The 26388-nt window shown below is 40.1% G+C and overlaps 1 protein-coding gene across 3 annotated transcripts in view; it reads left to right on the top strand.

Moving 5' to 3' along the window:
• Positions 1–20469, top strand: part of nf2a (neurofibromin 2a (merlin)) — a 37307-nt gene extending 16838 nt beyond the window's left edge. For 2 of the 3 annotated variants that reach the window (XM_039803683.1, XM_039803682.1), the window contains exons 5-16: positions 2010–2078; positions 2582–2664; positions 6497–6572; positions 7160–7294; positions 7991–8065; positions 8220–8333; positions 8931–9053; positions 10104–10321; positions 11737–11842; positions 13820–13938; positions 14911–15070; positions 18973–20469. In XM_039803683.1, coding sequence (XP_039659617.1) covers positions 2010–2078; positions 2582–2664; positions 6497–6572; positions 7160–7294; positions 7991–8065; positions 8220–8333; positions 8931–9053; positions 10104–10321; positions 11737–11842; positions 13820–13938; positions 14911–15070; positions 18973–19023 — 1329 coding nt within the window. In that variant the 3' untranslated portion in view covers positions 19024–20469. Of the gene's footprint in view, positions 1–2009; positions 2079–2581; positions 2665–6496; positions 6573–7159; positions 7295–7990; positions 8066–8219; positions 8334–8930; positions 9054–10103; positions 10322–11736; positions 11843–13819; positions 13939–14910; positions 15071–18972 lie in introns of those variants that run through there. The other variant, XR_005639518.1, reaches the window with a different exon arrangement.
• Positions 20470–26388: the final 5919 nt, after the last annotated feature.

Raw genomic sequence — 26388 nt, 5'->3', positions numbered from 1 at the left:
CATGCTAACATGCTCACCCTTACAATTCATTATGTAATGTTGGTGCTAGAGGAAAAGTAGCCATGCTGCTAACATGACTAAAAACATCAGATACGAACAGCATTTTCAAACTGACCCTGAGACCATGGAAAGTTAACAAAGCTTTTTTAAGCTGCTATTTTGCCTGTCTACAACAAAATAATGCCTTTTATTGGTTTGAGTGTATTTCATGACTAGATATGAGAAACCTGTATTTCTCACTATTGGACTGTAAATGCATTTTCTTCAAAGTGACTGGACTGTGTGAGAAATCACTGTGTGCTGCTGGTGATAATTGTTGAGTGAAAATTTTGACACATACCGTCCTTTGAGAATCGATTGTTGGTGTTTGTTTGGTGTTGTTTGAAATCATTGGAAGTAATCTAAAAGCTTCTGAGAGCACTGTCACTGTTGAAATGCCTGAGCTGAAGGCCCAGTTGGTGCCATAATACCTCCATAAGTCTTTATATCATCAATTATGTAGCAGTTACAAACAAACAGGTGAGGAACTGAGGGAGTAGAAACTGCGAGGATGGGAAACTTGAGGGAAAGGAGCTAATTAAATGGCCCTATTCCAGGATTTGCAGCATGTGTGTTGAGCTTATTAAATTCAGGTCTGTAAAGTACTGTTTTCAGACTGAAGTGCAGAAAAATAAAATCCAATTAAAACTCATAATAAAAGTAACGCTAGAAACACAACACAACATAGAATGAGTTAGTTATTTAGAACGACAAAAGTGGTCAAATGCTTCACACATTCTTCTGCACACGTGCTTCTGCACATTTTCAAAAGTCACCCATTATCAACAACAATCAATGCACTCCCTTTACATTTTTCTGAGACAATGTCTTTTTTGTGTATATTTTTCTCACCTTCGGATAATTGCAATGACACTGACCAGAAGGTTTTTTAGCTATCTGAAACCTCAGGAGTAATGTCATATCTTGGTGTCAGGCTCACATCAAATTCTGAGCGAGTCTTTCGAAGACCTATTTTCCACAAAGGTATAACCAAAAGGTTCAATAGTTATAGAGGGAGAAATCCATGAGAAGAGGTATGATTTTTTGGTGTCAGGCTTTTTCTAATACCTATCGTTTTGAACAAAAGTTCAACAGTCAATTTGCTTTCACTCTTGAGTTTAAGCACTCTTAGAGGGTGCCCTTAAAACTGTTTTCCAAAAAGATTGACCCGACTACTTACTAAGGATGTCATATAAATCTCACACATACAGCATGGGCCTAAAATGTGAAGGCTTTTTTGATGAAATTAGATTTTCACAGTAATACTACTTTTGTCTGTCTAATTTTGACACAATTCTGTCTCTTGAATACCCTGGTGCTCTAAGAGTTCTGTGGAAAAAATGCAAAAGTGTGACAAATATATAAAGGTTGCCTACCTCAGTGAAACAAATAATTTTAACGACACAATAAGAGCAAACAATAGTCACAGTGCCAAGGAAAACATGCACAGAGCATAGCATACAGCAATGCACAGATATAGGTGCGTTGAAGTTAACCTACTTTCATAAATCTACAGTCATGGACCACTTTTTTTTAAACAGTAGCTGCATGTATAATTCATATCCTTTCACCAGTTTTACAGTAGCCCAAAGGAAATTCCCCACCGCCACCCAGTCATGCCTAATCCATCCATATCTCTTCTCAAACATGCATGTTATAATTTGTATTCCGTCTCTGTGATAATAAGAAATCCGTCTCGGTTCTCTCTGAGATATCTCTAATAGCATCATTTACACCGTCTCCCACCAACTGGGCCACTGTGTGTGCGGTGCACATTAATGACCTCATGGCAGACCAGACCAGCCTCCATTCATTCTCCAAGGGACCCTTTTCTTACACGCGCTGTAGTTTCGTCTTATGAATTGCTCCCGGGAGAGGCATAGTCTGGCCTGTTATTGGAGGGAAGGTGGATAACGTCTATTAGTTTGGAGTGATTTTAATCCTTTTGGCACTTTTGCTCTACTTTGCAGTACGAAGACTACGACCCCAGTGTCCACAAACCTGGCTTCTTGGCTAAGGAGGAACTGCTTCCAAAGAGGGTGAGTCACAGCTGGGTTTACTTATTGTCATTGCTAGTGAAGATACTAGTCATGTCATTAATAGACAAGATACATACATACAATACAGTATGTACTTTATTTAACTGTAACTTGTGTAACTATGGGTGTGATAAGTGACAAGTATGCCAAGCTCTCACTATAGCGTTTTTGTAAATAATGATTTCATTATTAAGGGGTAGGATTAAATAAATTTACACTTCTTCCTACTCCTTTTGTATGTAAATTAAATGTAAATTAAGGAAGTTCGCTAATGAAATGAATTATGTCATCTCTTCCTCTTCTTTACCTTTTTTAAAATTGTGTTGGCTATGTTTTCAACAACTGCTATATACATGCTCAAAATAAATACATACAAAATACAAAAAAGATGTTTACATATGTCTTATTATCTAGGCCTATATCTGCAATATGATCCAGTATGCACTGTATTATCTGCATGCATTGCATTCATGTATATATATGTTTTCCTCTTCCCATTTCAGGTTATTAACTTGTACCAGATGACTGCAGAAATGTGGGAGGAGAGGATCACAGCCTGTTATGCAGAGCACAGGGGCAGGACGAGGTAAAATGTGCTGCATCACACTGTACCGCTGTGAAGTTCCAAAGTCATCAGCACATTTCCATTAGCCTATAAGTTAACGTAGGATGTTCTTAAAACTTGGTTCTACAAGAAATGTTTAATTCAAAACTGAAGTCCATTTTGGCAGCGAGATGCAAAAAGACTCACATTAAAGTTGTTTAGGTAGGGAAGTTTTTAAAAGGAGCATTGATGAATCCACAGGAAGAACTTTTTTAGTTAAGAAAATGCACCAAATGGTACCGCTTACCACAGCCTTTAACTCATGAATTAAATCAAATGACATGAATTTTCATAAGAGAAGCACAATTAACATATTGGTAGCTATTTTTTAAAAGAGAATAATTTGGTAAGGAGTAAATACAGTATATCATAGTGGAAAGGACTATAAAATGTTGCTGGAATTGCTTTCATAAATCTAAAATGACACAAGAATGAAAATCAGTTGTTCTGTTGCACTTTGCTCCATCACTAAGCTAAGCTTATTGAAAAATTGACAGCGAGTAAGTGTGAGGGATGTGGAGTGTCTTAAAAGTCCCGTGGGTGGGGAGGTTTGGGCTGGAAAGTGAGTTCTAAAAGCTAGCAAACTGAACCGCACTTGGAAAAGTGATAATTGACTCACTCACTGATGCTGATGGCTTGTCATGACATTTGTTACATACTGTACATTCATGGTTCCTAGAAGATATATCCAAGAGACATTGGTGAATAATACCTGGGAAATGAATGACATTCCCATCAGCCTCAGCTGTACTCTGTTTAGTGTTAATTAGCAAATGTTAGCATGCTAATATGCAAAATTAAGACAGTAAACATGGTAACTTAAGAACTGGTAAACATCAGCATTTTAACATTCTCATTGTGAGCATGCTAGCTTAGTTCAGGGGTCTCCAATGTTTTTTAGGCCATGGACCCCTTAGCTGAAAGAGAGATGCTGTAGGGACCCCCCACTATATATACTGTATACAATTTGGTTGCATATTAAACCGGGCCAGATGGATGAAAATGAATGGATATCATTTATACATCATGTTTTAATGTTAAACATACATGTGGAAAGCACAGTGAATCCTTAAGCTGAACTGTATGGCTACCATAGTGGCTACCTTACCTAGGGCTCAGCATCGTTCAAAATCTTTCAATCTGGTGCCAGTTTCGATACCTCAGTTTCAAAAATACATTAAACACAAAACTTTTCTTTTCCACCTTAATTGTGAATTAAAACAGTTATCAAAATTTAAAAAATTCTGGTAACACTGCTCAGTCAGAGTAACATTAATAAAACTGGTTGTGCTTTTCGATAGGGGCGCGGCAGTCAGATACTCAGGATTGGTTTCAATCCGAACTTTAAAAATTAACAAAAAAAGAGAAACCTTTTTGCCACAACATGAACATATTATAAATAATAAAAAAATGACATTGTGTACAGGCTAATATTGAATAACTAAAATGCAAAGGAATGTAAACAACATTAGTGCAAACTGCATAATGACACAAACCTTTAACAATAAACTTGGTGACTGCCCTGTTGTCAACATTGAACTAATGGAGAACTAACTTAAGTGCAAAGGAATGTAACTGAATTGCCTTGTTGTTGAAAGGTGCTGTAGAAATAAAGTTGCCAGGGCATAGAAACCACTGTTGTGCCTGCTTGTCTCAGAGGAAGTGTAACGTCAACAGCACCGCGACCGCTTTCGCCTCTCTGTTAATATCATATTGCAGCAAACGCTGTCTGCGTGAAGTTTTAAAAATCTGTAACCACACTTGAAACCACATTGCCGTGACTTACTGTGACTTCAACAAAACTGCAGTTTGCGCGAGTTTACTCCGTCTGCACCTCTGCGTGTGTGTGTGTGTCGTTCAGAGCTCTGCTCTGTGTCAATATGCGGAAAGGACAGATAAGCTTGCTCTTACGTGTTCAGACGCTTTTGGAACCGAAATTTGGCACCGAAAGATAAATAATTTTTCGATACTCATAGGATCCAGGTATATTTTCCGGTGCCATAAAAGTATCGACGTTCGGTGCCCAGCCCTCCCCTTACCTATAGTAAGCTTGTCTTCAATGTGTAAATCACTTTTTTAAGGCAAATTAATCTTTGCTATTAATAAGTTGAATTCATATTGATGTATATTTTCAAACATTTTAATTCTTGAAAAAAAGAAACTTAAAATTATTTTTTTTTGACATCATTTGGCTGCCCCCCTGCACTTACTCTGAGGACCCCCTAGAGGTCACGGACCCCCTGTTGAAGATCTCTGATTTAGTTCCAAGCACTTATGTGCCAAACCACAGCCTCAAAGAGCTGCTAGTGTGGCTGTAGACTCTTAGTCCTTTCCACAAAACCTCTTTTTTTTCATTCAACAAACAGCTGAAGTTCTCAAATGTTAATTGTTGTTAACACAAACAGCCATAGAAGTACAAACTAAAAATAATATAAAAGGTTAATTTCTTCTTTATTTTGGCTCATATTCTTTTTAAACTTGATAATACATTGATTTTTAAACTTAAAGCTGCAGTAGGTAAGATTGTGAAGAGCCAGGACTTTTCCAACAAATTTGAACATCGACAACTTCTCAGTCGCCCCCCCCTTTCTGCTGCAGCCCAAACCGTCTCCTAAGCCCCTCCCACACCACGGAGTTTGACAGAACTGCCGGCCGGCATGTCAGACAACATGTTCAATAACTAAACACTAACACAACGTTAACTTTACTCACCAACAGTAAAACGATGCTAACTAGCAGGCTACCGTTAGCCATTTCAGCATCATATCAGACCGACCACTGTGCAAACGTTACTATCATCCTCACCAACGTAGCTTTGTGGACTTTTGACTACTAATAACCAAGTGAAAGATAAATCATTCATCCTAATTATGTTACCTGTTGAGAGGAAATCTGGCTACGTCTGCATTGTTCTTCAGATCTTTAAAATCCTACAGCTCACGCCACCTCTGAAAAGCAACTCCATTATTCACGAAGTTTTGGAAAACTTTTCTGCAGCTCGTGCGCGGGGAGGGGGGAGGGGAGAACGCTACGTGCCTGAGCAGTGATTGACAGGCAGATAGACCACCCCTGTGGCCCTGATTGGAGAAAATCGACCGGGAGCGGTGGAATTTTGCCAATGGCACTACAGGCTGTAGGAGGTGCCAGAGGAGCTGTCTTTTTTTTTTTTTTTTACATAATTCATGTAGTTCTACTGGAACATAGGGTAATGTGTAAATATGACAGAAAGTTAGTTTTATAAGACTTACCTACTGCATCTTTAAGTCATCATCAAAGTAACTTACTTGCCATGTGCAACTCTGATGCATTACACTTCCACAGCGTTACCATTAAAATTTCCTCTGATCTACTCCACAGTCAGAATGTACTGAGTCAGCATCCAACCTAGTTCAGATTTGTTTACTTGGCATAATGCTATCTTTTTTAAACTTTGATGAAGCTTAAATCATCAATTTCCCACCACCCATATCCAAACCGCAAGTTATTAAAAGTTAAGGCAGAAGCATGCCCTGATTTTTCCTCAACCATCAAAGTATGCTAATGATTTTTTTTTTTTGCTGAGTTGATCCTGAAATCACAACATATCTGCCAACCAGGCTGCAGAAGGAGAAGAGGAAAAGAGTTTTGTTCATTTGATTTCTCGATCACAGTTTTCAGTCTTTGAGGCATCTTTTCCATCAAGCATGACCTGGTCTGATCTCCTTTTTCTCTCCACTTCTGCACCTCTCCTCTCCTCCCACCCTTCCCTCCCTCTCTTCTCCATTCCCTTGGATACCCCTCAATCTCTGTCTCTCTGTGTCTGTCTTTGAACCAGGGATGAAGCTGAGATGGAGTATTTAAAAATAGCTCAGGACCTGGACATGTATGGCATCAATTTCTTTTTAATCAGGGTGAGCCAATGCTGCTCTGCTATATCTTTACAAAGTACTGTAAGCCTCTATGAGAGATTAAGAGGCATGTCAATTTCACTGTGGTGTTATGAATTGAAGTGGGGAATAGCACTCTCCTGTTCTAAATTGTCCCTTAGTTGAATGTATTATTTGAATCTTGAGCATTTTAAAATAAATGTATATGTTTTGGGGGTAAATAATCAACTGCGATTTGACACCGGATCTTTTCCAGGTGAGTCATAGTGGAAGCAAACCTGTCACAACTCTTAAACTGAAGTTTATTTGAGGGGCCTTGTTCAGTGCATTCTCTACAAGGCAGAGACATTTTAAAATATGTCAACCTCAGATTAGGTAAATCATTGTAGCATTACCCTTCAAGTCAACAAGCCCAGACTGCATATACAGTACACCCAGCAACTGCATTGTTCAGCTCAACACTAACAAATAGTTGTGGCAAGTAGAGCCACCACAATGGCACCTCTGTTAAATGCAAGGACAAATAAATGTTGGCCGGAAGGGTGGTCCCTAGTGTCCCTTTACATTTGGATAGAAGAAAAGCTTTGCTTACTCTGCTGTATGTGGTTTAGAATAAAAAGGGAACAGATCTTCTTCTGGGTGTGGATGCCCTGGGTCTGCACATCTACGAGCCGGACAACAGGCTGACGCCCAAGTGCTCTTTCCCTTGGAATGAGATCCGCAACATCTCCTACAGCGACAAGGAGGTGGGAGAATCTGCTGCTGTTCTCTAATGAAAAGGATTGGTCGAAGATAAACTTTTTGATACGTATATAATAGTTATCAAGTCTCCATTACAAGGGGTGCTGAAATGAATCATTTCAGCGATGCATCGCGATGCGGACGTGGACAATTCTGCATCAGTGCAGTGACAGACCATAATCGATTATTGCCTACTGATGTCACTTGTTGATTTTCCACTTTCTTGCTTTTTGTCTGTTGTCTGCTGTGTTCAGACTCCACTACATTCAGGAAGTTTCTTTTTTTAAGAGCAGATACAATAAAAAGGGGAGTTCATATATATATATATATATATATATATATATATATATATATATATATATATATATATATATATATATATATATATATATATATATATATATGGGGGTGACACATCGTGATGCATCGTGATATCGAATCGATTTGAATCGTTGACAGGATAATCGTAATCGAATCGGGAGACCGGTGAAGATTAACACCCCTAATATATAGGCTATACTTTAGCATCATACTTTGTTGGTTTAAGTTTAGTTAGTTAATTAACTTCTTGTTTTAACATATGCAGAGGTTTTATCTCATCAACATTTGTTTTTATTTGAATATTGTGATACCCAACAGATGGGTGTTTTTCTTTTGTGGTTTTTATTAAAAGCTGCTATTCCTGTCTCCTCAATGTTTAGTTTACCATCCAACCTGTGGACAAAAAAACCAGTGTTTTCAAGTTCAACTCTTCACGGCTAAGAGTCAACAAGTTGGTGAGTTCAGCTGCGATGGTAGCGGTCCATCATTTCTCATAGTGAAATTGACGAAGAATTACTGGAAGTGGCTGGCGTATTAGAGTTTTGGGATTTACCAACCATTTTAACTTTGTAAACAGCACACATTATTGGTTTTGTTTCTATTGTGCAGATCCTCCAGTTGTGTATAGGGAACCATGACCTGTTTGTGCGCCGGCGGCGGGTGAACTCACTTGAAGTACAGCAGATGAAGTCTCAGGCCAGAGAGGAGAGGGCCAGGAAACAGGTACATTGATAATGGAGAAACAAAGAAGAAGGGATGGGGTTAAACTTGTCAGTCACCAGTTTTCCATTTAAATGTATGGCATATTCTAAACAAAACATCGGCAAAAGAAAATGGCAGTTAATGAATGTTTCCATCCTCTACTGGTATGCAAAATATTGTGAGTTGGACACATCAAGATGAACAGTTGCTGGCAATACGACTGCAGTACGGTGCTGTTAAACCATTGCTGAAAAAGAGGGCTCAGCAAGAGGACATAATTACGTTTTTTTGTGTGCAATATTTCAACTTTTTAGCGACTTTCCAGCATTTCCACTCGGTTTTTTTTCACTCAAATTGAAAATGCACATCCAGACAGGTGGATAGAATCACACTTCAAGGGAGGAAATGCAAGAACAAAAAATTTATGAACATTGCTTTGTTAAATTAAAGTTACTTCTTAAACTTTATTTATTCAAGTGCACCTGGATCCAAGTTGTGCTTTGTCCATTGTCAACCATATTCCGTCTTTTGTTTGTTCTTTCTTTGTCCATATTTTCACTAATCTTTCCCACCATATCCTCTCTTCTTTGTCCACACTCCACCTGTATGTTCGTTCAGGTAGAGAGGCAGCGTCTGCAGAGGGAGAAGAAGCTGCGGGAGGAGGCAGAGAGAGCCAGGGACGAGCTGAAAAGGAGGCTGATTCAGCTGCAGGACGAGGCTCACATGGCCAACGATGCACTGGTAAGCTTCAATTGGTTAGCTTAATCCAAAATTCACCATTTTGTTGGCTATGTGACTTATAGTTTCAGTAAGTAAGTTTCATAATAACATATTTATGTCAAATTGAGCTCCTCTCACACCAGCCTCACTAAACTTCCTCCCCAGACTGATCTCATAAAGTGGCGTATGTATGACACGCCAATTCGCATGCCATTTTGGCGTGTTATCAAGACGCATAGTGGCATTTTTAGCGTGTTTATCAACACAGTTCGGCCGCCATTTACCTACATTATGTGTGAATTTTCACCGTAGCGAGTAGTATGAAGGGATTGGTTGGGGTGGAGGGTGGGTAAAACACAGGACTTTCACCCAGGAGAGCCGGGATTGCGTCCCGCGTGTGGCGTTTTTCAGCCATTTCTTTTTCTTGTTTCTTTTTTTTTTTTTAAGCCTTGCCCAATGTTTCTTTCCTAAACCCAACCGTTTATTGTTTTCCTAAGCGTGTGACGTTGGTCACCATCGTGTTTTTGTCGTTTCAGTCGTGTTTTTGTCATTTTTTGTGTTACTAAAGCCTTTCCCAATGTTCTTTTCCTAAACCCAACCTTTTTTTTCTTTTCTTTTTTTTTTTTTTACACACGTGTGACGTTCTCGCGAAAACACGCAATGTGGCGACGCCACGTGGTGTGTATGTTTACATCCGCTGTATACAGCGTAGACATACACGTGGATAGCTAAAAATGCATACACATAACACGCCATTTGGCTTTAGGAAAGTGGCGTGTACGTTTATGCAAAGTCATGATGCCATGTAGTCCTCCCAGTGTTTCCTGTTTCCCATATTTACTCATTCTTTCCCTTTATTGTCTTCACTCTCACCTCTTTCCTCTCCATCAATCTCCCCTGCTCCTTCTGTACTCTTGCACATCCCTCCCTGTCTCCCCCCTCTCTTTCTCTGCGCATATTTTCGTCTCTCACTCCATCTCTCTTTCTTTGCTCCATTTCCTCATCTTTCCATTTTTCCACTCTTCTTTCCCCCTTCTTGTGTTTGCCCTTCCTCCTCCCGCTCCTCTCCAGCTGCGTTCGGAGCAGACGGCGGACCTGCTAGCTGAAAAGGCCCAGATTGCGGAAGAGGAGGCTAAGCTGCTGGCCCAGAAAGCTGCAGAGGCCGAGACAGAGATGCAACGCATGAAAGCGACTGCCATCCGTGGCCAGGAGGAGCGGCGGCTCATGGAGCAGAAGATGCTGGAGGCAGAGATGCTGGCCCTCAAGATGGCTGAGGAATCGGAAAGGAGGTGGGGAGAGGAGGAAGAAGTGGCCGCGTGGATGAATTGAGTATACAGCCATCCATGCTGCAGTGAATATGATTCTGATCCAGCTTTGGCCACTATGTTGCTTTTTCTCTGTCAACACTGTCCCGCTGATACACACATTCTCTTTATTTGTATTTGTCACACAAACACACCTGCACGGCAGGCATAGTTTTTTTTTTTTTAGATCTTTAAATAACTTATCCCCATGTCTTATTTACTTTCCAGGAGTTTTTTTCCTTTTATTTGTAATGTGAATACCTCGAACTGTGGAAGATGTCTTACAGGAGCATCAAAACACAGTTCCTAAATAACCTCCCCAAGTCATAAACCTCCCAAATGTTTTTGAGTCACTATACTGTTTAATGTAGAGGGGCACAAACATGCCGCTGTATTTCAGTTTGCTCAGCAGCACAGAAGTCGGTCGATATGCTGTGAGCATAGAGCTAGGTAACGTAGCCGCATTTAAATTGCTCGATCTAACTTGTTTAAAATAATTTAATTTTAAAGGCTTTGTTCTTGAAGAGGGAGAAAGCTTTTGTTCAGCAGCTCTCCTCCTAGGTCTGAGGTGCGGCAGTTCATTTGTGCTAGTTAATTGTTAGCAGTAGTTTCGATTGATGGTGGGAGTCCCTATCAAGCAGTCTGTTTTAATACACTTTGAAGCTCCACTGTGCTGACACTGACTTTTTGATCCGTGTTTTATCTGTGCCTTTGTCATTTTCTGTTACATCCTAGAGTGGTTCAAATCCAGTACTTATAATATCTAATGTTAACTTTTTTAAATTTCTTTGGAGGATGGATAAGGAGATGACTTGATGACTGATCCTCGATCAGCACTCTGTAAAGCCTAATAGATGCCAATTCATTGTAGCAACGAACTTAAGTCGTTTTCATAATAAAACATTATACATGGATACTAAAAATATCACTTCACAGCCTCTACTTCACAATTTATTAGGCAATCATTTCAAATGGGAACCATTAACCACTTGCCAGTAACTGCAATATCTGGATGAGCACTTTCTGCACCAGAGAAATTTAAACCTGTGGCACTCAACATGTAAATGACTATGTCCACTCAAACCCTTGAGGCACATAGCTCCCCCACATCAACGAGGAACTGCGGAGTGTTCAGGAACACAATCAAAATAAATGTAATCACCTGCGTTGATCATCTGTGTGCAAACTCAATAGTGGTATAATGGAGTCAGATGATTGTCTGCTCGGGTGATACATTGATCACCTGGTAATAACAATGTGACATTCCTGGTTCGTCGAGTACCGATGATCCCGATTATGTAATATCGTTTTGATTTCAATCGAGATGATTCTGTCTCCTTTGAAGGATTGGGAGATGAATTAAAGTATTAACTGCATCTGTCTGTCTGTTTGTCCCTCAGGGCCAAGGAGGCTGAGCTGCTGAAACAGGACCTGCAGGAAGCCAGGGAGTCGGAGCGCAGGGCAAAGCACAAGCTGCTGGAGGTTACCAGCAGGGCTGTCTACGCGGTAACAGACCTAGAACATACACACACAGACTTACACACAAGTGTTTGTACTCAAATATACTTAAAACGCATAAGTACATAACGCACAAGCCAAGAACAAACAAGTATGCTGCTATTAATCAATTATGGCAGGAAATAAATCAATAGAAATTCAGCTTATTGATGTATTAGCGACGGTGCATATTATTGGTCTGCACCTAGTCTCGCTTTGCCAGACCCTCCTCCAAAGCGTGCTGAAGGAGGGTCTGGCTACTCCACATAGCATTCGGGAATGGGAGGAAAACGTGCTCTGGTTTAATGGCATTTATTTAAACCAATCAGAATCGTCATGGGCGATGCTAAACTCTACACAGAGAAAACTCAGATTGGACAGATAGTCTAGCTAGCTGCTATTTACCATGCAGAGATCTGAGGAGCAGTCAACAGTAGTCCTCATAAATCCACCAAATTTAAAAATCCAACACAAAGAATCAGAAGGAAACGGAAAATACATGCATCAGGCGGAATTTCCTGCAGCACCGGAGCTATCCCGTAAGTGGAACGTGAAGGATAAAGACTAGCGTGCACCTAACAATTATTTTTATTATCAATTCATCATGTGGTCTGTAATACCTCAAAAAGCATCTGTTGCTGATCAAAATATCCTAGAGCTCAAAGTGATGTCTTAACATGTCTTGTTTTGTCCAACAGTCTAAAACCCAAAAATATATATTAAAAGTTTGACATTTTTGCTTGAAATATAATTGTAGATAAATGTTCCTATCAATCAACAAACATTTCTGTAAATTTAATTTACATGACTGAAAATGGCCTTTTTCATCCATAATCCCTGGATACAAGTTTAATTTTTTTTTTTAAGTTTAAAAAATTTTAAAACAAATTTCAAGACGTCACTGTGGAATGTGGTAAATTATAATGGGCATTTATTTCTCCTTTTATATTTAAAAACAAAGATGGGAATAATAAAATCATTAATTATAAATAATAATAATAAATCAACACTGTATACAGTTGAAAGTTACAGCCTTGCATAACACAAATAGAATACACATACTGTATACAGTACAGTACATAGATGCACTCCCAATAGGGCACCCACAGCACCCCACAGAAAAATACCACGTCCGTCCCTAGTTTCGGCTGCAAACGGTTGGTATGGAAATGACAGTATACTATAGCTTTAGCTTGACTGCTAATGGTTCACACACACACACACACACACACACACACACACACACACACACACACACACACACACACACACACACACACACACACACACACACACACACACACACACACAAACTGTAGACCCACAAAGCCACACTCAACAGGAGAAACTTGCATAAGAACAGGCAGCACAAAAGGCAGCCTGCGCAAAAGCTTCCAACATGCTAAAAACCCACACATTGCACATTTAGCTGATTACACACACACACACACACACACACACACACGAGATGCTGGCCATTGATAGGGAACTATTCGCTGTAAGCTTTTGAATAAAGAGCCTAAACACCTACACATACTGGTGCACATACATACAATATACATGTTGCCACTGGAACCCCCTACAGTTATCAGCTCATGAGTGAAAATGCATCTACACATACTCACACACTCACGTCTAAAGTACACAATTGTAAAGTACACCTTATTTTCTGTTCCTATTTCCACCAGACTTGGTCAAATTGCCTTCTCTGCTCGTCCGCTATGTAGGTAAACCGTATTTACGTTGAATGTATCCACACGGTAGTTTGGATTCACACACCAACCAATGGATTTACATTTATATTGTGTATTACTGTAGGTCAATTTCTTATCCAGCAGACTCCTGAGGTGAGCCAATGCATTTCAGACATTTGGTCAGGATCTAAAGGCACATATTTGTGTGTTCGTGGTCTGTGACATCACAGTGGTCATTCTTTTTTCCCTTTCTCATTTTTAACTATTGCAATTTGTCTACACTGCCTCCTAGTCTCCTGGACTGCCGTCTGACAGCATGCCTCCAGACCTGAGCTTCAGCAAGGAGAACCTGAGCTTTGAATTTAAAGATACCGACATGAAACGTCTCTCCATGGAGATCGAGAAGGAGAAGTGAGTGGCCGGCCTTACTTTGCTGATGCGAGCTGATACTGAATTGTTAATCAGCAGAAGGGATTGCTTATCTGATGAATATCTATTTAGAGTAATTTTAAATGTGCTCAAAATGTGTTAGAGAAAGATTCAGGAACTTAATTCAGGATTGTCCTCGGAGGAACACAATCACTTTTTATTATGCACATTTTGATTCAGGAGTTCAGGTAGGCAATTGACCCTCAGCATTAGCTGTCACTGATGTCACTGCACACATTCAAGCTTTTCTTTTTCTCTAGCTCTTGGTGTCAGTGATTGCAGACAAGTATGACCCTGACTGCGGAGATGAATACATTACCTAGGTCTTTGTTGTCATGTAATTAGGTAATTAGGTTTTTAAAATAAAGGCAAGTGAGCTGAGAGACTACCGGTCCAAGATTGGTGGGTAACTTATCATAAGACTTAAAGAAAGACTGTGATGAAATTGAGAGATACATAACAAAGTAAATAAATTGTGGCACTACAAGAATGTTGACATGTGAGATGTTTCTGAAAGAATGTCAATTTGTTTGCCTTCCATTTTTTTGGAAGATCTTTTGCCACCTCCTATTATAGTTTATTGTACACACCTTTTTTTTTCTTTTTCTTTTTTTTAAGTTCGCTGGTATTAAAATGACATTTATAATTTTACTACACTGATTCTAAAAAGAGTTAAAAAGAGTTTTTTTTTTGTTTTTCTTTTTTTACAAATCCTTGATTCATTGTGTTAGAGTATTACTGTATATAATACATGCATAACACTTAATCAATAATGGTTATATCTCTATGTCATTGCTCCTATTAAGAGGAGTAAAACAAGGATGCCCATTGTTGCCATATTTATTCATAACAGCTATGAAAATACTAGCTCTTTAAGTCAAATCTAATGGGGACATAGAAGGGAACATAGAATCTACTAAACTCTGTCCCAACCTGCAATTTGATTATCTTTAGAGTCGAGTACATGGAGAAGAGCAAGCACCTGCAGGAGCAGCTGAATGAGCTGAAGACTGAGATTGAAAGTCTGAAGATGAAAGAGAGGGAAACTCCTCTGGATGTCATTCACAACCAGAACACTGAGCAGGGGACCAGCAAGCACAGCAACTTTAAAAAGGTAGCTATCAGCTCGGTTGCTTGCATGCTGGACACATAACACACATTGTAACACATGCCACAATATACTCCTCAAAATAAACTGTACATGCATGATTCTCCCCATTCATGCCTCATCTGTTCACAATCGTGGAAACACAGTCAAACATTTGTAGTTATTTTTAAATTGTGTGATTCAGCTGTCAAAAACGATCTTTACAAGTAACTCTCTCTCTGCACTCCAGCTTCTAGCGCGTGTGCGACCCGCCCCTCTCCTTTAAGCTCGCTACGTGCCGTGAGCACTAACCTATTTCAAGCCATCAACAAGATTCCCACAAAAAGAAATGTCGAGACCACAGTGTACAACGCTTCCTCTACATTGCATTTGCAGTCTTTAAACTGTGCAACAATCTCAGAAAATATGCTTGTGGCTTTACAGTGTTCAAACTACTCAAATAAGAAAGGTGTGATGAGCAGTCAGTGTTACTGAAGCCATGTGCTGGTTTATGTGCTCATACCTCTTTATTACCAAATCAAAAATATTTACCCAATACCAAATTCTTTAATATGGCACTGACCTAGAAATTTAGGTCAACTATGACCTCTAAAAGCACACAGTGATTACCGGTCTTAAGTGTGTACATATATATATATATCTCACAGGTTAACCAAGAGGGAAAACTGTATTTTTGTATGCAACTTGTGCCGACTCTATCAGTAAAGTTAGCTACAGTATTTCATCTTACCCAAGTGCCTGGCTTGGCGATATGAAATGACACACAAAAGTGAGAAAAAAAAGTCTCCTTCAGCATGTGGTATATTCCTAAATTGATTGGTCAGAGGAAATGAAATTGTTATAAAAAGTAAATTCTATTTTTACTGTCCTCTGATAAACTGGAGACTCATTCTCCTTTATCTTCCCACTCCAGTATCTCTGCATTTATAATACAAGTACCAAATAAAAATTTGAGCTATGCTGTCAGCATATTGTGTAACAAAAAAAGCCTACCCCTCCTCCCTTCTTGTCTCCCACTGTAAAATACACTTGTTAAAAGAGCACTAATTGATTTTCGTTTGGTGATTTGTCATCTGGATGGATGGGGGGCACCTTTGAGATGCAGGGGGAGAAGGAGCTAACATAAAAGTGTTAGTTTAATTGAACCAGAGTCGGGCGGCATTCATCTTGAGAGGGAAGGGGCGGGGGCACACGGTCAGCTTTTCCCAGGCAAGAAGTTTAGGAGAAGCTAAAGTTGACCAAAAAATGTTGTAAAAGAATCAGGAGTTTCAGGGATGCTGAGTCACGGAGAAATGCTAAGAATGTACTATGAAGTTGGCTACCAGAGAGGAACAGGATGAGGGGGAGACTGGAATGAGGGGGAATGAAGAGCAGAGAGAATGTGCAACGAAGCACAGATCTCTGAGCTAGAAGCATCAGGAGCAGCTACATACCCGGGCAAAGGTGTCCCGGGATGATTAATGACTGTCCCCCTAACACAGCCCAGCGCCTTTGCACTTCTACCAGGCCACAGGTTCTGCTCTGGTAGCACTTGGCCTGCCAGGAGAGCTCATTCACAGGACCTGAATCACAACCAGAGAGCTGCAATGATTCTGTGTGAAGTTGTTTTTTTCAGACTATGTGAAGTGGCACACAAAGGATGTCAACCGTTTGGGTTGCTCTGATTGTGCTCTCCTGCATATCGAAATAACATACAAAAGGATTTCCTCTCTGGAAATAGCTTACAGTATCGCCATTCACAATATTATTACCTGAGACATTTAATAAAGAGTTCTTGCTCTTTCCAGCAAGGACACTGTGGGCAGTGTGGAGTGCAATGCTGCTGCGTTAGATACACACACTCTGTTAACATTATGCTGCAAATCCATCCCTTGTCCACACATTATCTGGATCTGCTTAAGTCCTTCCATCTACACATTCTCCAGAAATAACCTGGATTTTCCCAAACTATTCTCCATCATCCCCGATCTAATATTTATTTTAGCAGCAGCTTTAATTCCCTTTACCCTACAGATGTTGAAGAGGGGAAAAAGTATGCCCAGTCAATTTGAAGAAGTGCTCCATTATGCCGTAGAGCTAATGCTTAGCTGTGCTAAAGGGGTTAAATGCACAGCCAGTGGCCTGAACTAATCCATCACCAGCTCATTTAAACCTGGATGAAAAAACAATTAACAGTACTTTCTCTTGACTGGCATTGATATTCTAACCATCCTGCTCTCCCTGTAGTAGAGAGGTTGAAAAAAAAACTACACATTTCTTTCTTATATAAACTCAGAATGAACCTCATTGTTACTTTTAGTCTAAGTTGTATCAATAACGCTGCATGCCTTTGCATATCATAAGGGATTCAATAAAATAGAAAAAGCCCGGGGAAACACACAAAAGTGTCCAGACTCTCCAATTATCCTCTCCTTATTATCACTTAGTTTTTGATTTGTCAAGGGAAACAACGTGCTGCAGTTTCTAGAGCCATTTTAAATTTACAGAGGCGTGACTGGATTACACATGCACATGTTTACGTCTTCATTTGAATTGCAGCTAAACTAGCTTTAGTCAGTCAAAAATGTTTGCTCCATTATTTTCCACAGTGCAGCACGTCGCGGTATATGGAATACAACAAGTGAATGAAACACTACTTAATCCTAGCACATGAGGAGGCTCTCATGAAAGAAGTGTTTTTAGTAAGACTTGAAGTGCCACCAGCTCCCCAGGAATACAGAGACTCGTCCACGCTGCAAGCTTGTTGACCTCCCGCACATCGGCTACGTTTTGCTGGTGCATGGTGCTCGCATTAAAAAATATAGCTGGATTGGATCCAGCTGAAAGGCTGCGGGATAGGGCAGGTGATGATTTCAGTGACATTAGTCGGTTACACTTTACTTGAAGGTGTCTACACCAAGAGGGACATGACACTGTCATGAACTTGTCATAAACATTATAAACAAGTCATAAACCTTTATGACATAACGCTTCTTTTAGTAAGTGTCATTCGGTTTTTGTCATGACAAGATAGGGTCAGGCTCAGGGTTAGGGTTAGGCCGGCTACACACTGGCTGCGTCGCCTGAGCGTGTCAGCTGCGTGGCATCTCGGTTTTTATTTAGGCTCCCAAGTTAACATGTTAGAGCTTACACACTGCCTGTGTGACACGTCTCAGGCGTGGCTGGAGCCGCGCCGAAAACGCGTGCATGCTAGAAATAGAACAGACGCATAATATTTTTCACGCAAGCGTGTTGGAAGCGTTTCCAGGCAAAATAGAATAGGAAAAGATGTTTATATGTCATTTTGACACAAATACATATTAATAAATGTTTGAAAGGCTCTAGGTTTTGATATAAATGCAGATATAAATGTAATAAAAAAATAAATAAAAAATTCTAATATTGCACCTGTCAATACAGAATGAAATATTCTGTAGCCTATTTTGCCGTCAATACTGCCGACGTTGTCTTTGCTGTAATCAAATCAGTATATATTTATGTTTAACATGGTATTTCATTTTATCAATGGGAAATATGCATGTGTCCAGACAAGGCTAGCAGCAGCAGCAGCAGCAGCAGCAGCGCCGCGTCAGACACGTTTCTGGTGTGTAAAGACGCAGCTGGCACGCAACAGAAACGCCACGCTCACGTCACGCAGCCAGTGTGTAGCTGGCCTTAGGGTTAGGGTTCATGTCATGACTGTGTCATGACAGCGTCACGTGTTCATGACAGTGTCATGTCACTCTTATGTAGATTCCTTCAAGTAAAGTGTTACCCATTAATCTCCAGTAAGGATTGCCATTTGGTTTCGGATTATGCTCGCTTGCTCACTGCACTGCAGTATATTTTGCCTTTGTTTACTTCCACCGCAGATTTAAAAAAAAAAAAAAAAAAAGCCCTAATCCAGTCTGTCCTTGTTCCCTTCACAGTTAACGCTACAGAGCACCAAGTCAAGGGTGGCCTTCTTTGAGGAACTTTAAACTACACACCTGTAAAAGTGGGGATGCACAACTGCCAAGTGCCTCATGATTCTACATTCCTAGGTCAGTTTCTGTGATGGCCACACTACAAGACCTTATGCTCCATTTCCTGAGAAAGCACTATGAAACACAAAAAATTGACCACTGCCTTGATCTGCAGCAGCTCCAGGGGTCTCATGTGTACGCACAAACAGGGATGGAACAGAGTGTGTGTTTACCGCAAGTGTGTGTGCAATACAGCACATCTGTCATGAATATTTCGTTGTGAACTTGGGTGTGGGTTATCAAAGAACAAAGGTGTGAAGAAATAAAAAAAGGTCTTTGACTGCTCCGGTTTTGCTGTGGCTCTAATGAGACCCTATTTTTGAAGTTTAGAATAGTTATTATATCATGTCCAAATGGGGTGACCTATATTTTTTGACTTTGAAATTCAAATGGAAATAAACCACTAAGGGATACATTTGAACAAGAGAAGGAATTGATTATATGGCTGATATGTTGTCCTTACCCTGACTCAAATATTTGATATTTAGTGGTTATACAGTAGGCAGCCTATTTGATTCATAATGCCAACCCATTCTTCCATATAATACAGTATTTTCTTTTTTTATTTAATAACGTGATTCTGCTTTTGTTTTCTTGTTTCAATGGAATGTTTAAATAACAAAATGTAATGTTCATTTAGCAGAAACAGGGCATTTCTTTGCCATGATACATTTAAACAGCCATTTATTGCTAATAGTGGGAGTTGATGGACTGTGGTGGATATTACTGTTCTCAACACAAAAATCCACTTCTTCAATTTATAATTAAGTATTTTGTCTTGGTTGTGTTGTGTGAGCAGTGTTCTTTTTAAATCTCAGAATTTGTGTCCATGTTTATTTCTATGGGGAATGTACACAAAATGTTGTACATGAGGCCTTAGGACCTGCGTTTACATCCTGTAAAGAAGTCATGTGGCATATCTCTACAAACACTTGATTAGGTTGTCCTCATGCAAGGGCACTGTGCTCTGCTCTCGAAAGTAAAATGACGGCCATTAGTACTAGGTTGTTCTTAGAATTCAAACTGGATGAAGGAATTGTGATTTTTAAATGTGAGCTTGTGCACATCCATCATCTATCTCATTTTTTTGTGTGAAGACAACCACTTTTTCGAAACATGAATTTGCATTTATTTTGAATTAATGTGTCTTCTGAATTAATGTGCTCTTTCCCTCTGAAAGCAATTTTATTTTTTTATAGGGAATAATAATGAATGAATGCATAATAATGTGAGGAAAATATATTTTTTTCTTCTTGTCTGCTTTTAACAAGGATAGTAAGGAGTATTTAAAATGAAACTGGGTGGAGTTAAAGTACCTTTGTTACTAGATATACATATCCACAGAAACATTGTAACAGATAGGTATGTTTTGCTTGTAAAATAAAGGAATATCAGGTCAGATTTTTTTGTGTGTTAGTTATTGTGTGGCAGACGTTGATAAATGTCAACTTTGATATTGCCAGTGCCAAGAGCTTCTTCCACCTGACCCAAACAGACAGCCTATTACACCTTTGAAATGATTCAGATGAATTGATTGTAGACCTGGGCAATATATGGATAATATATCAATATTGTGATATGAGACTAGATATCTTCTTAAATTTTGGATATCGTCATATTGTAATATGACATAGATGTTGTCTTTTCCTGGTTTTAAAGGCTGCATTACAGTAAAGTGATGTCATTTTCTGAACTTACCAGACTGTTGTAACTGTTCTATTATTTGCCTTTACCCACTTAGTTATTAGATCCACATTACTGATGATTATTTATCAAAAATCTCATTGTGTAAATATTTTGTGAAAGCACCAATAGTCAACACTACAATATCGTTGCGTTATCGATATTGAGGTATTTGGTCAAAAATATCGTGATATTTGATTTTCTCCATATCGTCCAGCCCTAATTGATTGTTCCATAAGCACCCTCCATCTTCTGTTAGATCACATACCCTGTTTGCTTGAGTGACAAGGTCTTTGAGTGTGTGTGTGTGTGTGTGTGTGTGTGTGTGTGTGTGTGTGTGTGTGTGTGTGTGTGTGTGTGTGTGTGTGTGTGTGTGTGTGCGTGTGTGTGTGCGTGTGTGTGCGTGTGTGTGCGTGTGTGTGTGTGTGTGTGTGTTTACGGATGCGTTGGTTAGTAGGGCATGTTAACTCTTTAATGTGAGTCCCTTCTCGTGGTGTTGGGTCCCTGAGACCGACAGCTCTCTGACAGAGTGAGTGGCGCTGAGGTCAGGGGGCTTCTCCACAGCTCTGTCAGCTCTGTCACCTCTGGGCAGTTGGAGAATGGCCTCCCTTGGCTTGTCAGTGTTGTGACAAACGAGGCGTCTTCAGTGGCCAACCCTCCCTTGGGTCTCGGACTTGGGTGGAGGGTCTGTGGGGGCATCAGGCAAACTGACAGACACACCGATTCTCCGTCATTGCTGCCTCTGCCTCAACACTGTCTCCCGAAACAGGGGAGGGGGGAAGAGGGGATGAGATGGGAAGAATTACATTTTTTGTCATTTGTCCATTCACAAGGGATCACAGTTGACGACACACCTACACACACACAAACACACACATACACACACATTCTCAGTTTACTGCAGGGTGAGGGGAATCGATGGGGACTGCACAGCACCTGCCAGGGGCTTGAATATAGAACAAGCTAAAACAATAGGAAGGAAAAACCCTTGTCATAATCCAGAGTGAGCCTCCATTCAGAGACAACTCAGGCGTCAAAAGAATGATGCAGTAGCAGTTTTATTGGCTTAGTACAACAGCCAGTTTTAAAATTATGACTCGAAATAGAAACATTTGATTACTTTTCTGCAGGTACATGCATTTAACATTATAATACTAGTACTTTTATCCACCAGAAGATTTACAGCATCAACTCATACCATGGTATACACATACATAAACTGTGATAGAGCACTACTCTACTTTGTAGCAGGCATGTTAAATAAACACCAGACAAGCACTCAAACATTCAAATGTTTATGAAGCAATAAGTGAAACTGCTGAACAATAGCAAGTGGGTAGCACCTGCCCTCTTTGGTTTGAATGTGCATGCCTACTCTTATGTAATGTACTGGAAGGTCAAGATCAACTTTGCTCCAAACTTTCACCTCTCACACCTTAACTGTCAAACCCCATCGCTACATCTAACACCACCTTGTTTTTCCTTTCGCATGCCTCTGTCCTCCCATGACACCGTGAGCTCCAGTGACTTAACCATCTATTGTGTGTTTTATCTGCACCAGCTATGGTGGAGCTTGCTATTTCCTGTGGGCTTATCAACGGCTTCCTCAAATCTACTCCCATGTGCTAATCTCTTTCCGCCCATACCTGTCCTAAAATATGCCAGCTCAGATATCCTTTAGTTCTTTTCTTTTTAACACTAGGCAAATGCAACTATATATTCACATCAGATGACAAATTAATCTCTAACCATTTGCTCTCAATTTCTGCTGCAAGATAATTTATATTACCTGGCTTATCGTGCTTGGCCAAATTGTAGAACTAATATAAAAGGACAGGCAGAGACTTCACCTGTCTATAGACTGACATTTTAGTGTTCATCATTCATCCACTCACTGTTTTGCCTAAGGAACAACCCTAACCCACCTTGCTGCTTTCGCTTGCCGATGTATTTTGTCCATGACCAGCCTGCTTGTCCTGATGGAGTTTGCTCCATAAAGGTTGCCCTTTGTGTAGTCTCGCTTTGCCAGACCATACTGGCTACTCCACACAGCATTCCGGGATGGGAGAAAAACATGCTCTGGTTTATTGGCATTTTTTTTAACCAATCACAATCGTTATGGACGGCGCTAAGCTCCGCACGGAGCCGCTGTAAAATAGTTGTGCGAGAGATACTCAGATTGGACAGATAGTCTAGCTAGCTGTCTCAATTTACCATGCAGAGATCTAAGGAGCAGTTAACCATAGTCCTCATAAATCCACCGGAGTTTCAATTTCCAACACAAAGAAAGGAAGGAAGGAAACGGACATACATGCATCCGGTGGAATTTCCTGCAGCACCAGAGCAATACAGGAAGTAGAACGTCAAGGACATAGACTACCCTTTGTGTGACCCTGTTCTTTGCCAACTGCACCTGTTGAACTTCTTTGATGTGGATGAAAAAGGCTGCGCGCTTCTGCTATTCTTTGAGCCTCATCTGTAACCTCACCTGCATTGATTCTAATACCTCTTTGATGATAGCTATGGAGATGGTGTCTCGAGTAGCCTACTGTGCAACTTCCCTTTGATGTTCAAACTTTGAATATTAAAAACCACACCTTATTAATCAAAGTGTGACGGTCAGAAACTTTAAATGTTGCCTCATCATCCTAACCTTTCCGCATCCTCAGTGCCTCAAAAAATATCTTACACCGAGAAAAGAAAAAGAACATAATTGGTCATTTGTAAAAAAAATTAAATGACTTGTGTGTACATGTTGTTGTCAAGCAACCTATTTTGGCTGTGTAAATAATGACGACTGTCCTCTTAGGTAGCAAACGCAGATGGGGTTGATGGGTGTACAAAGCATGCAACTTCCGCATCAAAGACTGCAGGTGATATCTAGGGTTGGGTACCGAAACTCGGTGCCAATAGGGAACCGGTGCCGACGTAAACGGTAGTAACGAGACCGAATAAGAACGAAAGTTTCGGTGCCTCATTTCGGTGCTTGACTTTACACTACACCTGACAGCATGTAACGTTAGCCTACCTTTAGCTAGCAGCTGGATTAAACACCGGTAAAATGCTGACAGCTAACGTTAAACAGTGTAAAGTGTGACTGTATTTCACTGTGGAGGACTTCAACAGCGGGATGTAACAGTCTGCACTGCAGCGGCAACAGCAGCTGCCGTTGTCGCAATTCATAGATATACAGTATGTTTATATGGTCGGAATTAAACAACACAGACGGTGCGTTCACTTGCAGCTGCCGTTGTCGGAATTAAACAACACAGACGGTGCGTTCACTCGCAGCTGCCGTTGTCGGAATTAAACAACACAGACGGTGCGTTCACTTGCAGCTGCCGTTGTCGGAATTAAACAACACAGACGGTGCATTCACTTAAAACAGGTTGCCTCGTGGTGCATTCACAGTAATTGTAAAATACCCTTTTCCCATCTGGGGTTCAACAGCAATTTACTGGTGAAATAAGTTATTGTTATTGTTATAGTTATTACATTATTATTAAATCTTTAATTTTGACCATGGCCTTAGCAATAAACAAGTCACTGACTGTTGTTTACTACCCTTATTTTTTTTCTTCTTCTTTTTTTTTTTAACTTTATTGAAAAGTACCGGTTCAGGCACCGTTTAGGCACCGGCACCGTTTTAAAAGTATCGATTTAGCACCGGAATCGAAAAAAAACAAACGATACCCAACCCTAGTGATATCCCATTATCCACTATCAGTTCATTTGGATGGAGCCAGCCTGCCGGCCCAGTGCAGGGTCGTCCGCTGCCGCAAAGCAACATGTCATCCGGCAAGGCACTGGCCAGAAAAAATACAATAGTTGTTTCCTTGAGAGTTTTTAAATCCTGTTTCTGAGTTTTATAGACCATTGTGCAGTGTTTTGCAGTTTGATCAACATTTAAACACATTAATCTGTTACTCAAACTGGACTTCCTGGATCGTATTTCATCTTTCACCGGTTTCCCACCTCCACCAACAGCTCCCTGCATTGTTTTATCACAGTACTGCTTGGCTGCAGTCTGAAACTAAGGTAAAACAGTAGTTATTGAGTTAATCTTCACCAGTTTTACTGACCCTTTCTATTAGCACCTTCCATTGCCAATTCACTCATTATTTGAAGGTAGTCGTAGCATGAATCTTAGCTAAAGGTTTGTGTCTTTGATAGTCACAGCCCAAGTAAGCATTAAAGTGCTCATATTATGCTCATTTTCAAGTTCATAATTGTATTTAGAGGTTGTACCAGAATAGGTGTACATGGTTTAATTTTCAAAAAACACCATATTTTTGTGTGCTGCACATTCCTGCAGCTCCTCTTTTCACCCTGTGTGTTGAGCTCTCTGTTTTAGCTACAGAGTGAGGCATCTCACTTCTGTTCCATCTTTGTTGGGAGTCGCACATGCGCAGTAGCCAGGTAAGGACTACTAGCCAGTCAGAAGCAGAGTATGAGGGCGTGCCACGCTAGCAGCTAGGCGAGCATTATAACTATAATTATAACTTGTGTTACAAAGTGACACACGTTCGTCATGGAAGTAAAGGCTGGACTACAATAGAGCTGTTTGGAGGGAAAAAGCCAAAAAGCATAATATGAGTACTTTAATGCTATGATTTGTAGGGCCAACGTAAAGGACTCTATCTAGCTAAAAGAAAAACTGGATTAAATTTGGGTAAAACGTTTTTTTAGACATCCAGGTAGTATAACCAATGTCTCGTTTTAATGTGAAGCAGCTCTTAAAAACACATTAAAATACAGTCATATAAAGCCTGTTAAAACAATGTCTATATGTTACTGAGACAAATAAAAAACTCTCTCAGCAGCCAAGTTTTAACCTGGACATCCTTTAACCTGCAAATCACCCAAACCATACTTACTGTTCAAATGTGCACTGATGGATAAGAAGTACATCCCTTTCTGTTGCTGTTCTCCACCTACCACATACCTTAATGTTTAAACAATTGCCTTCAATGTCATTATAAAAGGTAGAGGTAGAATTGTAGACTGCCGTCATACCCATATCCACATGTTCCCGTGATCTAGTAAACTCCACTTTTATTAGTAATCTCTGAATACCTAGAAAATACTAAATGCCCGGAACTCTGCAACATCCAAACCCTTCCACGATAGTTGATGTGGTGTACAGCCAAAAGCATTAGTAAGGTCTAAAAATACCATACGGAGATCTCAGTTCTCCAGCTTTGCTGACTGAATTTGGTGCCAAGTCATGCTTGTATGCTTCAAGCATCTGAAAAAAGGATGATATTCTGGCTTTTTGCTCTGGTGGTCTATCAATTAACTCACTCAAAGTCACAGGACTGTATCCACCGCAGTAAAGAAAATATAGTTTTGTACTACAAGCAAACAAACAAGTATTAATCTGAGTATCATGTACAGATTTTTACATTTTCATTCATGGAATACTCTGCAGCATAACGCCCCGATGTGGGAGTAAACGTTTGGTTTTTTTTTTTTCTTCCAGGATGAGTCTTTTTGCCTACACAAGAATTTCAATAAGGTCTCAAAAAGGTGGGTTTTAGTAGTGATGTAAGCGCATTAGAGTTTTGGCTTATGAACAGACAGACATCTAAATGTATGTGTGTACACTGTGACTGCATGCTCTGTGAGTAATTAGCA

The sequence above is a fragment of the Perca fluviatilis genome, chromosome 6 (assembly GCF_010015445.1).
Source record: "Perca fluviatilis chromosome 6, GENO_Pfluv_1.0, whole genome shotgun sequence".
NCBI lineage: Eukaryota > Metazoa > Chordata > Actinopteri > Perciformes > Percidae > Perca > Perca fluviatilis.
The sequence above is the reverse complement of the archived record's forward strand: the minus strand, read 5'-3'. Positions and strand labels throughout refer to the sequence as shown.